The 13,939-nt window shown below is 29.6% G+C and overlaps 1 protein-coding gene across 2 annotated transcripts; it reads left to right on the top strand.

The window, feature by feature from the left end:
- Positions 1–8,229: 8,229 nt before the first annotated feature.
- On the top strand, positions 8,230–12,630 carry LOC111369539 (putative late blight resistance protein homolog R1A-3). Of its 2 annotated transcripts, none has more exons than XM_022991104.1 (3): positions 8,230–10,305; positions 10,472–11,461; positions 12,073–12,630. In XM_022991104.1, exons 1-2 carry the CDS (start codon positions 8,369–8,371, stop codon positions 11,457–11,459), a joined length of 2,925 nt encoding a protein of 974 aa, XP_022846872.1. In that variant the 5' UTR covers positions 8,230–8,368; the 3' UTR covers positions 11,460–11,461; positions 12,073–12,630. The 2 variants fall into 2 exon arrangements, with proteins under 2 accessions (XP_022846872.1, XP_022846871.1); XM_022991103.1 differs by having other exon boundaries at positions 12,067–12,630.
- Positions 12,631–13,939: the final 1,309 nt, after the last annotated feature.

Here is a 13,939-nt window from a genome sequence, read left to right as displayed (position 1 = left end):
AAGCAGGGGTGGATCCAAACCTTTACTATTGTGGGGTCAAAATTTTAAAAATAATCTTTTTAATAATGAAAATAAGTTTATATGTATTTTGACACTTTGAAAACGTCGTATAATTACATTATTATTAATATTACTAAATAAATTTTGTTACTTGTATAGTTTTATTTATCATTTCATTGGTAAATGCTGAACTAACATTGAATAAATTAAATGAATTGAAATAAAATTCAAGTTTAGTTCAGGAAATAAATGAAATTCAAATTTAAAGCAAATATAATTCGAAAGTAATTCAAATTGCATTTAATCCTTAACGATCCTAAAAAATTTACGTCATATTTCATATAAGACTTCCGAATGAAACAATATAAATTATATTGAAAAATTTATCGTGCAAAAATAATAATTAATTGAATTTTTTAACAGAAAAACGAGTTAGACGCCTTTTTTGAGGCATACGTTTGATACATATTTAACTATTTTCGATATCCGTTTGGACCATTCGATATGAAAACGATGTAGTTTTCGAAACAAACTTTTACATGGCATAGACGATTTGTAGATTCAGATAGCACATGATTGCAAACGAATTTTTAAAGTTAGGATATTATTGAAATTCTCAAAATACTAGTTTTAAACGCCCTACTTTAACATGGAGGAAATAATGGCCAACGGCCGGTTGACCCGGCCATTTTTTCAAAACATCCTTTGACCAAAAATTAAAAAAAAAAAAAACAAATGCTGAAAATGCAAACAAAAGCCAAATAGTCAAGAATACCCTCAAATAATAAAGAGAGAGAGAGAGAGAGAGAGAGAGAGAGAGAGAGAGAGAAGAGAAGAGGAAAAGAAGAGAAAAAAATGAAAAATTAAAATCTCATTACTGACATCGAAGGACCTAGATCGGAGCATCGCCGGAGATCGTCATTTTTCAGAGGGTTTAGTTTTTTTCTTATTCTTCATTGAAATATTTTTTGTTGCTATTAATGTTTGAAATTTGAAATTTTGTTTATTGAATATATTATGAATTAAAAACAAATTTTGAAGTTTATTTATACTTAAAATTGAAGAAAATATCGAATTTGAGGTTGAAATGACTCAGAAAATGAAAAAAATGATTGAAATTCGTCGGAAATGGAGTTTTCCAACGAGCGGTGAGTTCTCGTCGAACCGGGTCTGGAGCGTCTGGATCCGGACCATCATACAGTCCGTAACGGACCTTCACATGGTCCGAACCGTCAAGGTCCAGCGGGCCGGGCCGACCTGCTTTTTTTTTTTTTTTTTTTTGAAACAAAATCAAGAATCTTATAATTTTTTTTTAGAATTTTTAGTTTAATTTTTTTTCAATAATTTATTTTTCATTTTCATATTTTTCTATTAATTTTTTTGCTTTAATTTAATTCTATTTATGTATTATTTAATTTTTATTTACTTTTTTTAATGTGCGAGGAAATGATTTTATTTTTTACGTACTAATGCATGTAATTTGATTTGTTAAATTTTAAAATATGATAAATGCTAATAATTTCTTATAAATATTTTTAACATGTACTAATTTTGCAGAATGGAGTCCCACCTAAACAATATCATGAGAGCTCATTTTGGGAAAAGTTACGTTGTATCGGAATTGGAGGGACTCAATGAGGAACATATAGCCATACTCCGTTAATAATTCCTATGGTCCTTCAATCCGTAGAAGGACATGCAATTTTTCAGTCAGATTATTGATTTCTTATTACTTTGGCTTCAAAAGTCAGACGATGTCGGTCGACCTTTGAATACAACTATGACTGAATAAAGTAAATAAATAATTAATTCAAAATAAATAAATATTAAATAAATAATATACACAAGCAATTAAAATAAATAATTAAATAAACAATTAAAATAACTGTGAATCTCATTTTGTAAGATTGTACATTTAATTTCTTTTGTAATTACGAAATAAATGTATATTTTGTATCAGTATTGTACATTTAATTTCTTTTGTAATTACGGTTAAGATTATTAATTAATTAAGATTATTAATTAATGAAATATTTAAATACGAAATTAAATTAAATATAATTTTTTTATTTAAACAAGTGATTAAATAAATAAAGTAATTAAGTATGCATAACCAATTAAGGTAACTAAAAAATATTTCAACGAGAAATTAAATTAAATATTAATTTTTATTTAAGTAAATGATTAAAATAATAATTAAATAAGGTAATGAAATATGAAATAATATTTAAACGAGAAATCAAATAAGGTAATGACTAAAATATCCAATTAAGATTGTTAATTAATGAAATATTTAAAGAAGAAAGTAAATTAAATATTAGTTTTTTATTTGAGTAAGTGTTTAAAATAAATAATTATATACACAACCAATTACGATAATTAATTAATGAAATATCTAAATAAGAAATCAAATAAAATACTAATTTTTTTTATTTAAACAAGCAATTAAATAAATAATTACATAAAGTAATTAAATATTAAATAAATAATATACATAAAAAATTAAAGATATTAAATAATTAAATAATCTAATGAAATATTAAATAATAATATACAGAACCAATTAATATTAAATACATAATATGAAATTTTTATAAGTTATTAAAGTAATAATTAAATAAAGTAATGAAATAATAAATAAACAATATACATAACCAATTAAGATAATTAATTAATGAAATACTTAAATGAGAAATCAAATGAAATATTAATTTTTATTTAAATAAAGTAATAAAATATTAAATAAATAATGTACATAACCAATTAAGGTAAATAAAAAATATTTAAACGAGACATTAAATTAAATATTAGTTTTTATTTAAATAAATGATCAAAATAATAATTAAATAAGGTAATGAAAAATGAAATAAAGAAAATAAGGTAATAAAGATTAAATATACATAACCAATTAATGTAACTAAAAATAATATTTAAACGAGATATTAAATAATTAATTAATGTAATGAAATATTAAATACATAATATACAGAACCAATTAATATTATATACAAAATATGAAATTTTTATTTAAATAAGTGATTAAATAAATAATTACATAAAGTAATTAAATTTTAAATAAAAAATATACACAACAAAGTAAGGAAGAAATTATTTAAATTAAATATTAATTTTTTAATTTAAATAAGTAATTAAAGTAATAATTAAATAAAGAATAATAAACAAAATCAATTAAAATAAGTAATTAAAATAAATAAATAATATACACAATCAATTAAAATAAATAACTAAATAAAGCAAATAAATATTAAATAAACAAATAAAACAAGTAATTAAAATAAAAACATAATAAATAATATACATAATCGATTGAAATAATTAATGAAATATTTAAATAAAAATGAAATCAAATGTTAAATAAACAATTAAAATAAGTAATCAAATAAAGTAAATAAATATTAAACAATAATCAACTTTGTGATTTCTCACGTCAATCATGAAACCACTGTAGTAATTTGTTACGAATTTTCTCAATCGTTGTGAGAATTGGTATCTAGATCCTTCTTAAATAAAGCATTGAGCGACTCTGCATTGAAAAACCAAGACATTGCTATATCATCTATTCGAATTGGAAACTCTAGATTCTTCTTAATTAATAAAATGCTTAAAAGAATAAATTAAAGTAATTGTGATTTAGGGAAATGAAAGTTTATTTCGAGAAAAGTTTTATGATTTATTTTAGTAATTATGATTTAGAGAAATGAAAGCTTTAGTTACAAAATTTAAAGGCCATTAGGTTCGATTTGTGCAGTCTTTGGAAATAAAAACCATACGTTTAGATAAATATTACAAATCTATCAAGTCAATTTTCATTTAAGTACCTACTCGATCGGGGAAACTTTTCGATACATGATTTTCTAAACTTATGTCTATATCCAGGAGTACGCGGTTGAACTTCGGGTGGCAACAAATTACTAAGTGCTACAATCACAATGTAATCGGAACTTCTCACTCGACTTCATTTGGTAGAGGAAATATAGTTTCAGCATTATTGAATAATGTATTGAGTGACTCCACATTGTTCAACGTCATCATGTTGTATCGAAATCCTGAAAAATGTTACCATGCAATGTTCGACTTCCATATTTGTTAGATATTCTCATGCACCAGTGTGATTTATGTTCTATTTCGCTCATGAACTTATCAAACTCTCCAAAGCTATGAGCTTCTGCAGCTTTCCTAAACAATATACATAACCAATTAAAAAAATTAATTAATGAAATATTTAAAGAAAAAATTAAATTAAATATTAATTTTTTATTTCAGTAAGTCTTTAAAATATATAATTAAATAAAGTAATTATGATCCTGTTTGATTACGATCCTATGAACAAATTAAAAGATCGTGTACTCGATCCAGCCTGTGAACTCTCACCAGACTCATGTCTTCATCTGATTACGATCCTGTGAACAAATTCTGTGTGTAACAATGAAACCATGGTGAATAGCACCTATCTCGAAAATAATGTTTAGATGTAAAAAGATTGATAGAATTTCGACTTATTCGGAACTAATAAATTTCATTCTCCAAATATTTTATGAAAGTAGAAGGTAGTAGTACTAGTTATGGAACTTTAACATTTTAACATGCTCCGTCTTTCATTCTTTTCAAACTACAAATAAGTTCATTAATCATTTAGGTATACAAGCAGTCATTTTTCTATCCAAACTACAACTTATAAGTGTATATTAAATTTAAAACAACAAATAAAAGAAAGAACAACAGAAAAATGACTTGAATGGGATCTTGAGACTTGCCGAAAGAAAAGAGAGAAAGAGGCAATTCAGGTAAATTAGCAGACTAACACGCAAAAACGACTGATAATTCATTCAGAATGGCAGACAAGCGTCAAATGTTAAGAAAATGAAAGTTTATGTCGAGGGTTCTGAAACTTTAGACGTGATTTGTTGATATAGTTTGTTGAATTATGATTTTGGATTGTTGAAAATACATATTTTTTTTCATTTCATATAATTTTGGAATAATTTTAGTTTAGTTTAGTTTAGATATCGGGTGAGGACATGTGTTGTGAACTTTTTAATAAAATTAATGTTTTCGTTGTTCTTTCTTTTATTTGTTGTTTTTAAATATATTATTTACTTATGGGTTGTGGTTTATATAGAAAAATGACTGCTTGTATGCCTAAATAATTAATGAACTTATTTGTGGTTTGAAAAGAACGAAAGACAGAACGTATTGATTGTGTGGAAATGTTAAAGTTACATAACTAGTAATACTACATTTTACTTTCATAAAATAGCTAGAAAATGTATTAGTTCTAATTCCCAGTAAGCCGAAACCCTATCAATCTTTCATATCTAAACATTATTCTTGAGATAATTGTTATAAAAAATTGTTCACATGATCGTAATCAGATAGAGATATGAGTCTGGTGAGAGTTCACATGTTGGATTGAGTACAGTCTTCTAATTTGCTTATAGGATCGTAATCAGACATGATCATAATTACTTTATTTAATTATTTATTTTAAAGACTTACTGAAATCAAAAATTAATGTTTAATTTAATTTCTTCTTTAAATATTTCATTGATTATTTTGTTTATTTAATTAATTATTTAGTCATAGTTATATTCAAAGGTCGATCGACTGGCTTTCGAAGCCAAAATAATAAGGAATCAATAATCTGGGCGAAAAATTACATGCCCTTCAACGGATAGACGGACCATAGGAATGATCGACGGAGTATGACTATATGTTCCTCATTGAGTCCTTCCAATACCGATACAACGTAACTTTTCCCAAAATGAGCTATCATGATATTGTCTAAGTGGTACTCTATTCTGCAAAAATAATACACGTTAAAAATATTTATAAGAAATTATCAACATTTATTATATTTTAAAATTTAGCAAATCAAATTACATGCATTTGTACGTAAGAAATAATATCATTTACTCGCACATTAAAAAGAGTAAATAAAAATTAAATAATACATAAATTGAATTAAATTAATGAAAAATAAATTAAATTCAAGAAAAAAATACATATATGAATGAGCAAAAAATTAAAAGAAGAAAAAAATGAAAAATAAATTATGGGAAACGAATTATATTAGAATTTTTTTTTTAAATTATAAGATTTAAATTTTGTTCTCTTAAAAAAATAAATAAATAAATAAATGGGCCGGCCCGCCCGGACCCTGACGGTCCGGGTCCGGACCATGGTCCGTTACGGACCACACGAGTCCGGATCCGAACTGCCCGGAATAATTTTTCGATTTCATTTTTATTTATTTTTCTGAATATTTTAAGAAGAAATTAAGTTAAATATTAATTTTTTTATTGAAGTTTTGTGAATATTTTAAGAAGTAATTAAATTAAATATTATTATTTTTTATTGAAGTAGGTGTTTTAAAAAAATAATTAAATAAAGTAGTTAAATATTAAGAAATAAAAAGTGTTTGATTTTTTAATTTATAACTTAAGGATATATTTGTCTTTTAAAACAAAATTATGCCATTGTAATTTTATAAACAACTTAAGGTTATTTTTGTCTTTTAACCTAGAAAAGGCTATTGTGAAGATTGGCAAAAATTTTGGATTAAAGTGGTGAAGTGGTCATTTGACCTGCCTATTCTTAAAAGTACCCCTTTTAACATGTTATAACTTTTGTTATAGTTGACCACTTCGAATGCCATTAATGAGTGAAAAATTAGGCCATGAACACTTCGAAATGGCATTAAGAATGCAATATTTTGACTTCATTTGACATCCCGACAAATGCATCAAAGTATACTATAAAAAAAAAAGGAAAAATTTTGTGGGGTCATTTGATCCCACACGACCCCATGTGGGTTCGTCCCTGTATGTAAGACATTAATTTCATTAAAGGCATATGAGAAAATTAAAGCTCGTAAACTTAAAAAACAATCAGATGTCCTAACCTCTTAGATAAGCAACTCAATAATCTCTCCGCTGAATATTTATTGATGGAGTTGGATGAAAAAATGTTGTTTTATTGGGATGCAACATACAAGGGGACAATAAAAAGGAATGACACTTTTATAGTTTACAAGACTTGAGGGGATACTTTGGTAATTTAGGCGAACATGATTTAAGGTCCATGACTTTATTTGTCTTTCAATTGGTTAGTGAGCTTTAGAGTTCAAAATCAGCACCAAACAAAGCACGAGCAACATCAGAGAAGCACCAAACAATTGGCCTATTGAAGTTAAAAATTTGAAATTTTAATTTTAAAAATTTCCTACTTCTATTTAAACTCTATTTCTACTTAAATCACTAACATTTCAGAATTATTTGTGATGTTATTGAAACTTTTAGAAGCTGAAATTTTGTCATATCCATCCTTAATCTCTTGTTTGCATATTCTGCTCGAGATGTCCGAGAATGTGATGACTGAATTTTGCATTAAATCGGAAAAAAATTCTATATTTTATTTCTTCTTTGGATGGCCACGAAATGATTGAGAAAATTAATTTTCACCAAGTGCATTTTAAATTTATTTTGCAATTAGCATGGGCGGAGCTAGAAGATAAGATTTGTGGGGGCAAAAAGAAAAAAAAAATAGTTGTGGTGGCAAAAATTGAAAACTACAAGGACTTCTTTGAAAATTTTGAAAAAAAAAAATCGAACAAAGTATTGAATTTTCAAAATTACTTTGGGGCACCTCCGCCCCTCTGTTAATGTACATTATATATATCTAATTGCGTATACGGCCAATTGGTCTAAGCAAAGATGAATTATTAAAAAAAGTAAATTTTGGAAACTGATAATGGTGTAACAAGGTCTTTTTCAAAATAAAATATAAATATATTTCAACTATAATATTTGTATAATCAAATGTAGTATATGTAGCACTAAAGTGTTCAAATTTAAGTTTATGGTCACTCGGTTAATTATTGGAAGTCTGAATATCCAAATATTTGATATGCAAATTTATGTTGAATATATACAAATGTAATCAGATAGTTATTAGTTGTGTATGATTCGAATTCCAAAAGAAAATGCCCATTTGAATTGCAAAGTAAAATTTGGCAAACATCTTGCTTAGGATTTTATACTTATCTCTTGTGCATTATCTTAAAGCCATTATTAAAGCAAGGACAGATGCATTGTTGAGGTGGATAAATATTTTTTTCCTCGAAAAAAGCAATGATTTTTAGCTTTTGCTGAAATTTTCAACATTTGCTTTGTTGACATGAAGGCAAATGAAATTATGTGAGAGAGAGAGAGAGAGAGAGAGAGAGCGGAGCTTTTTCTTCGTTTGTTTTTGCTGATATGTTCAACCTTTGCCTTTTATTTTTTGAAAAACTTGAAACAAATTCACTCTCATTATTCTCTCTTTGCTCAGCCAATTGCCCAAACCAAATATGGAGGGTCTCTCTTTGCTCGACCTTTTTCCCAAACCAAAAATGGAGGATCTCACTTTGTTTCCGTCTGAATCAAATATGGAGGATCTCTCTTACGAAAATCTGTCTCGTCTAGTCAAAATCCCAGATCTCCTTTCTCGTTTGCTACCTTTAAGGCTTGATGGAGGAGAAAAAAATGTTAGCTTTCAATGGCTCGGCCCACACTTTCTAACTTTTCTCAAATATGTTAAAGAATTATTGCGATGCTTCTATCCAGACTGCTGCAGACCATTTACTATGCACAATCCATATTGTCTGTTGAAGCGTCTCGATGATTCAGCCTTCGATTGCATCTTATACGAAGAGATCTTTTCTCATCACGATAATGAACATTACAAAATCTTTTTACAAATCGTTCTCACTTCCATGCCAAAGCTTAACGAGTTTTTCACGATTCAAACATCCATCACAAATAATTTCAAAGTAAATAAACATTGGGAAATCTTCATCGAGTTTCTTTTTGAAACTATTCGAGAGTTGCTTAGTTGCCATAAGGATTCCACCGTTCTTGTGAGTAATCAACTCGAATTTCTTCAGAAGGGGTTGAAATTTCTGCTCACCTTTATTTTTTATCCAATTCCAAGCTATGATGAAGAACAGATGAAGAGTATATTCACAGAAATTGAAGCTGTATTTAATGAAGCAGGACTTTTCTTGCATTCATTCTTTTTCACCACAGATCTTGTTACCACCACCAAAGTGGATCTTGCAATTTCTGGTCTGTTAGAAAGGATTGAGATTGTGCTAGTGAAGATTAAATATTACAGTATTGCAGTGTCAAGTGAAGTTGTTGGAAGCCTACAAGTTGCAGGAAGTCCAAGTGAAGTATCATCATCCCAAGATAACAGCAGTCCCATGGTAGAAGAGATCGTTGTGGGCTTAGAGGACACGACAACACAAATTGTGAGCAAGCTTGTTGGAGGACCAAACTACCGCCAGATTATTTCCATCGTTGGAATGGGTGGACTTGGCAAGACAACATTAGCAAAGAAAGTATACAATGACTCCATAGTTCGGTCCAATTTTCATAAGTTTTCTTGGTGTGTTGTTTCTCAAATTTATAAAAGAAGAAAGCTGTTGACTGATATTTTGAGTTCTGTAAGTAACCTTAACGGAGACGACATTTCAGAAAAAAAAGATGAAGAGTTGGAGGGACTTCTTTACAAAAGTTTGAAGGGTAGAAGATACCTCATTGTTGTGGATGATCTATGGGAGAAAGAAGCATGGGATGATTTGAAAAGGTTATTTCCAGATGATAGCAATGGAAGCAGAGTAATGTTTACCAGTCGGCTGAAAAATGTGGCATTGGAAATTTCTCATGTTGTCGTTGAACCTTCTCCTCTGTTCCCAGACGAAAGTTGGAATTTATTAGAGCAGAAGGTGTTCAAAAAAGAATGTTGTCCTCAAGAGCTGCAAGATATTGGAAAGCAAATTGCAGCAAATTGTAAGGGATTACCACTTTCAGTACATTTGATAGCTGGAATTCTTTCAAATATGGAGAAAAAAGAAAACTCATGGCAACACGTCGCTAAAAGTTTAAGTGATTACATTTTCCAAAAAGCCGACGACTACATTCCCACACTGAAACTTAGCTACAACCATTTACCAAAACACTTGAAGCCATGTTTCCTCTATCTTAGTGCATTCCAGGAGGACGAGAAGATTCCAGTTCGGAAGCTATTATTACTATGGATAGCCGAAGGACTGATAGAGAAAAGGGAGCAAAAGACCTTAGAAGATGTAGCAGAGGAATATCTAATGGAACTGATTAACAGGAGCCTGCTGCAAGTTGTCCAACGAAGATCTGACAATGGAGTAAAAGTATGTACTCTTCACGATCTAGTACTCGATATGTGCAGCAAAATGGTTGAAGAAGATGAAAATTTTCAATTTCAACAGTAAGTTAACTCGCTCTCTTTCTAATTCCTTCTTGTTTTACTTCACTTTTCCAATTTTTCCTACTAATTTGTCGTACTTATGTCAATGATGCTGCTATCCCTGATGCTGGTTGATGTGGTTATACTGATGATGATCCTCGATGTTCTTCTTATTCTACATCTCTAGTCGATTCTTGATATCTAAGCATCACCATCTCCATCGCTTGTATATGGGTAGTTTTCATCACGTCTGGGTATCTGAGAATATTTCCGATGCCTTCTCCATTGTTTATAATTTGGAAAAAATTAGGATCTTGGATTCAAGCAATGATGACATTGTTCGACTGGGATTCAAAATTATGCCTGACTTGAGGTACTTGGAATTTTCAGAATTAGAGCCATCAATAGGCAAACTCCATAACCTTGAATATCTTTGTTTGCATTACTTAAATGAAGTACCAACATACCTTCTCAATATGCCTAAGTTGAGACATCTACGTGTCGGTGGCAAGTATGATGGTGTAAGATTCACTAAGAATAGTGATGGCTTCCGAATAAATTGCCTACAGTCCCTTTGTTACATTCGGATTGTCGATTCGGAAGATGAAGAAATCTTTAGATGTTCACCTAATCTTCGTACACTTAAATGCGTATCACCACCAGGCAATTACTTTCCTGATCTCAACTTTCTTTCTCAGCTTCAATCACTCACAATTTCAAAATATGCATTCGAAGGTGATTACTCGGTGGTTAAATTTCCTATGAATATCAAAAAGCTTACTCTTTCTGAAATTTGTTTGCCTTGGGAAAAGATGTCATTAATTGGGATATTGCCCAAACTCGAGATTCTGAAATTAGGATACAATGCCTTTATAGGAAAAATTTGGGACACCAATGATGATGAGTTCCAAAAACTCAAATTCCTTAAGTTAGATTCGCTAGACCTTAAACAGTGGAATTCGTCACACGATCATTTTCCTGTACTTGGACGATTGGTGTTGCAAAAATGCGAAGGTCTGGAGAAGATTCCTTCTGAGTTTAGTAACATTCCAACACTAGAGAAGATTGAGGTAACTTATTGTGGCAAAAATGTCAAAGCTTCAGCTCTGGAAATTCGTCAAGAACAACAGGATTATGGTAATACAGAGATTGATGTAACCATCAGTAGCTTTTGATTGTAAGTCAAAGCTCATCCCATCATTTTCTTTGTTCCTGAAATAAATATTTTTATTATTCATTTTCAAAATTTTTTAATTTCCTTGCAAGAGATTCCTTTACATCCCACACCTCATGATTAGAAAATAATTTTGGGCTCCATGTCAATTGTTAGTTGTTTTTCTTGTTCGCAATTATTTTCTTTGTAGTTGACGTGAAGTTACAACTTCTTTATTGTAAGTAAATTAATGTGAAGTTACAACTTCTCCACACAAATATTTTGATTATTGGGGCAACATTAAGGCGCCAAACTTTAAGATTCTGAAATTAGAGTTGGATGTCTTTGAGGGATAACCTGGAACACAAAGGATAATGAGCTCCAAAAGCTCAAATTCCTTGAATTATTGTGTCAGATCTTGGACAATGAGATTCCCTAAATGATCATTTCCATGTACTTGAACGACTGGTGTTGAGATTTTGCAAAAAACTAGAGAAGATTCCTTATGAATTTAGCTATAAATTGTTATTCTTTAAAGTTATAGATGCTTTATAAATTATATAATACTCTTTAAAAAATAGAGAGCCTCTTAAAGATGCTCAATACATGCTCATATCATTTCTATGAAGATGCAGGAGGTTATAGGATTTTTTTGCCAACCAGTTGCCTACTAAAATGCTCGAAAACCATGAGCTACGGCCGCAATCGATTGCTCTTGAGAAATGAAACATCTAAAATCCAGGCTTGGACCCAACCCGTCGACAATGAGAATGCAGTGACAAATGAGAATATGGGGGATAGGCTATTCGAGACAGAGGTGCGGGTTGAACAAGCCAGGGCAAGAGAAGCTGAGAAACAGAACAGCTAGATCACCTGGCTCGCTTCTACTCTTTTCTTTGACTTCCTCAGTTTCGATATGCCCCTTATTTTTACTCATCTTGTTGGAAAACTGGAGAAATTGATACTTGTGACTTCCTATTTCTTTTATGCAGCTAGATAAGTTGGCAGGGAGATTGGCATAAGTTGAAATGCTGAGTCATAGCAGGGAGGGACATATTTGTTTATTTTCTGCATTCAATACAACTTTTGTTTGGTTGGCAATGGAGTTTGATGAAAATCGTTTATTTGTTGGGATACAAAGTATTAGTGGGAAATAATAATTCACAATGAATGGTACTTTTGATATTTTGCTAGACGTGTGAAGGTTTACTTTGGTAATTTAGGTTAACATGGTTTGAGAGCCGTAACATTCCATTTGGTCTGAGTGCTTTGGAGTTCAAAATAAGCCATAAATAAAGCATAAGCAAAATTAGACGCCAAAACCACAGTTGGCACAATTTGATCAAACCTCGGTACTCAGTGAATCGGGGTCCAATGTACTTGAAATTATGATACATTTGCACATCACATTAGCCTTCAAATTTGTACGGTTACAACTGTTCATTTATGTGATATTTCCATCTAAATATAGACATAATTTAGTGAATTTTTTCCTCTTCGTTGTTGGACGTGAGATGTATTTTCAAGAGTAAAAATCTAGAGGTAGTCATAGTTGTATGTTTCTAATTTTGTGCTTGGAAAAGGTCTTCTTTCTCAAGCCAAGTGGGTTCATGATTAATAAAAAAATTCTCTCCGATTGATAGAGAAATAGTAAAAGGTGTACCATAAAAATTAGGGACAACTTTGAAGATGGCTGGTAGATTCTTCCTATTTTTCATAATAGCCTTTCTTATTAAAAGTACTATATTGCCCTTAATGAAATTATTTGCAAGATTTATCTTATATCTTTAAGGAATTGTCAATCAGGTCCTATATCTATATTTTTCAATCTTTTGAACACCTTTAAATATTCTTTATATTTTAATAATTCTTCAAAGATTATAGGTTGACCTTTCTTAGTTATATATCCATTAAATAATCCTACTGAAATTTCTTCTTGGATATCCGTATGTTTAATTATAATATCTTCTACTTTCCTTATTTCTTTATGAGTTCTTACAGGATCAAAACCTATATCATTCTTACAACTATAATCTATATCTCTATATATTTCTTCAATCTTTTCTTTACCAATAGGGAATATAACATCAGATTTTACATCTAATTTAAGCAGAAAAGAAACATCTTCTTCATCTAAAAATAAAATGAGATTATTATCATTATTAACAATAGAAGTGGATGCTTGTGAATTGTTCATTAAAGATAATTAAAGCATAAGCATGTAAAAATAAGTAAATAACTTACAGTAATCAAGTGGAATAAACAGGTTTTCCCTCCAGTATGCTCTTATAGATGCTTTGCATGTACTTAATCAATCTTCTGAATCAAGTAAAGATTAAAAATGTTTTTGAAATCATTTGGGTCCACAACTGCTTCCGCAAAAGGCTTTTCAATTAAGGTTGCATTTCTCATTCTAGAGAACTAGCCGTGTTTCCACAGACGCTATCTCACAGTATCCAGAGTCTCTGTTTTCACCTCTATCCAAACTCTTTTCAGAATCAA

This window comes from Olea europaea, chromosome 20, assembly GCF_002742605.1.
Source record: "Olea europaea var. sylvestris chromosome 20, O_europaea_v1, whole genome shotgun sequence".
In the NCBI taxonomy this organism is placed as follows: Eukaryota; Viridiplantae; Streptophyta; class Magnoliopsida; order Lamiales; family Oleaceae; genus Olea; species Olea europaea.
The sequence above is the reverse complement of the archived record's forward strand: the minus strand, read 5'-3'. Positions and strand labels throughout refer to the sequence as shown.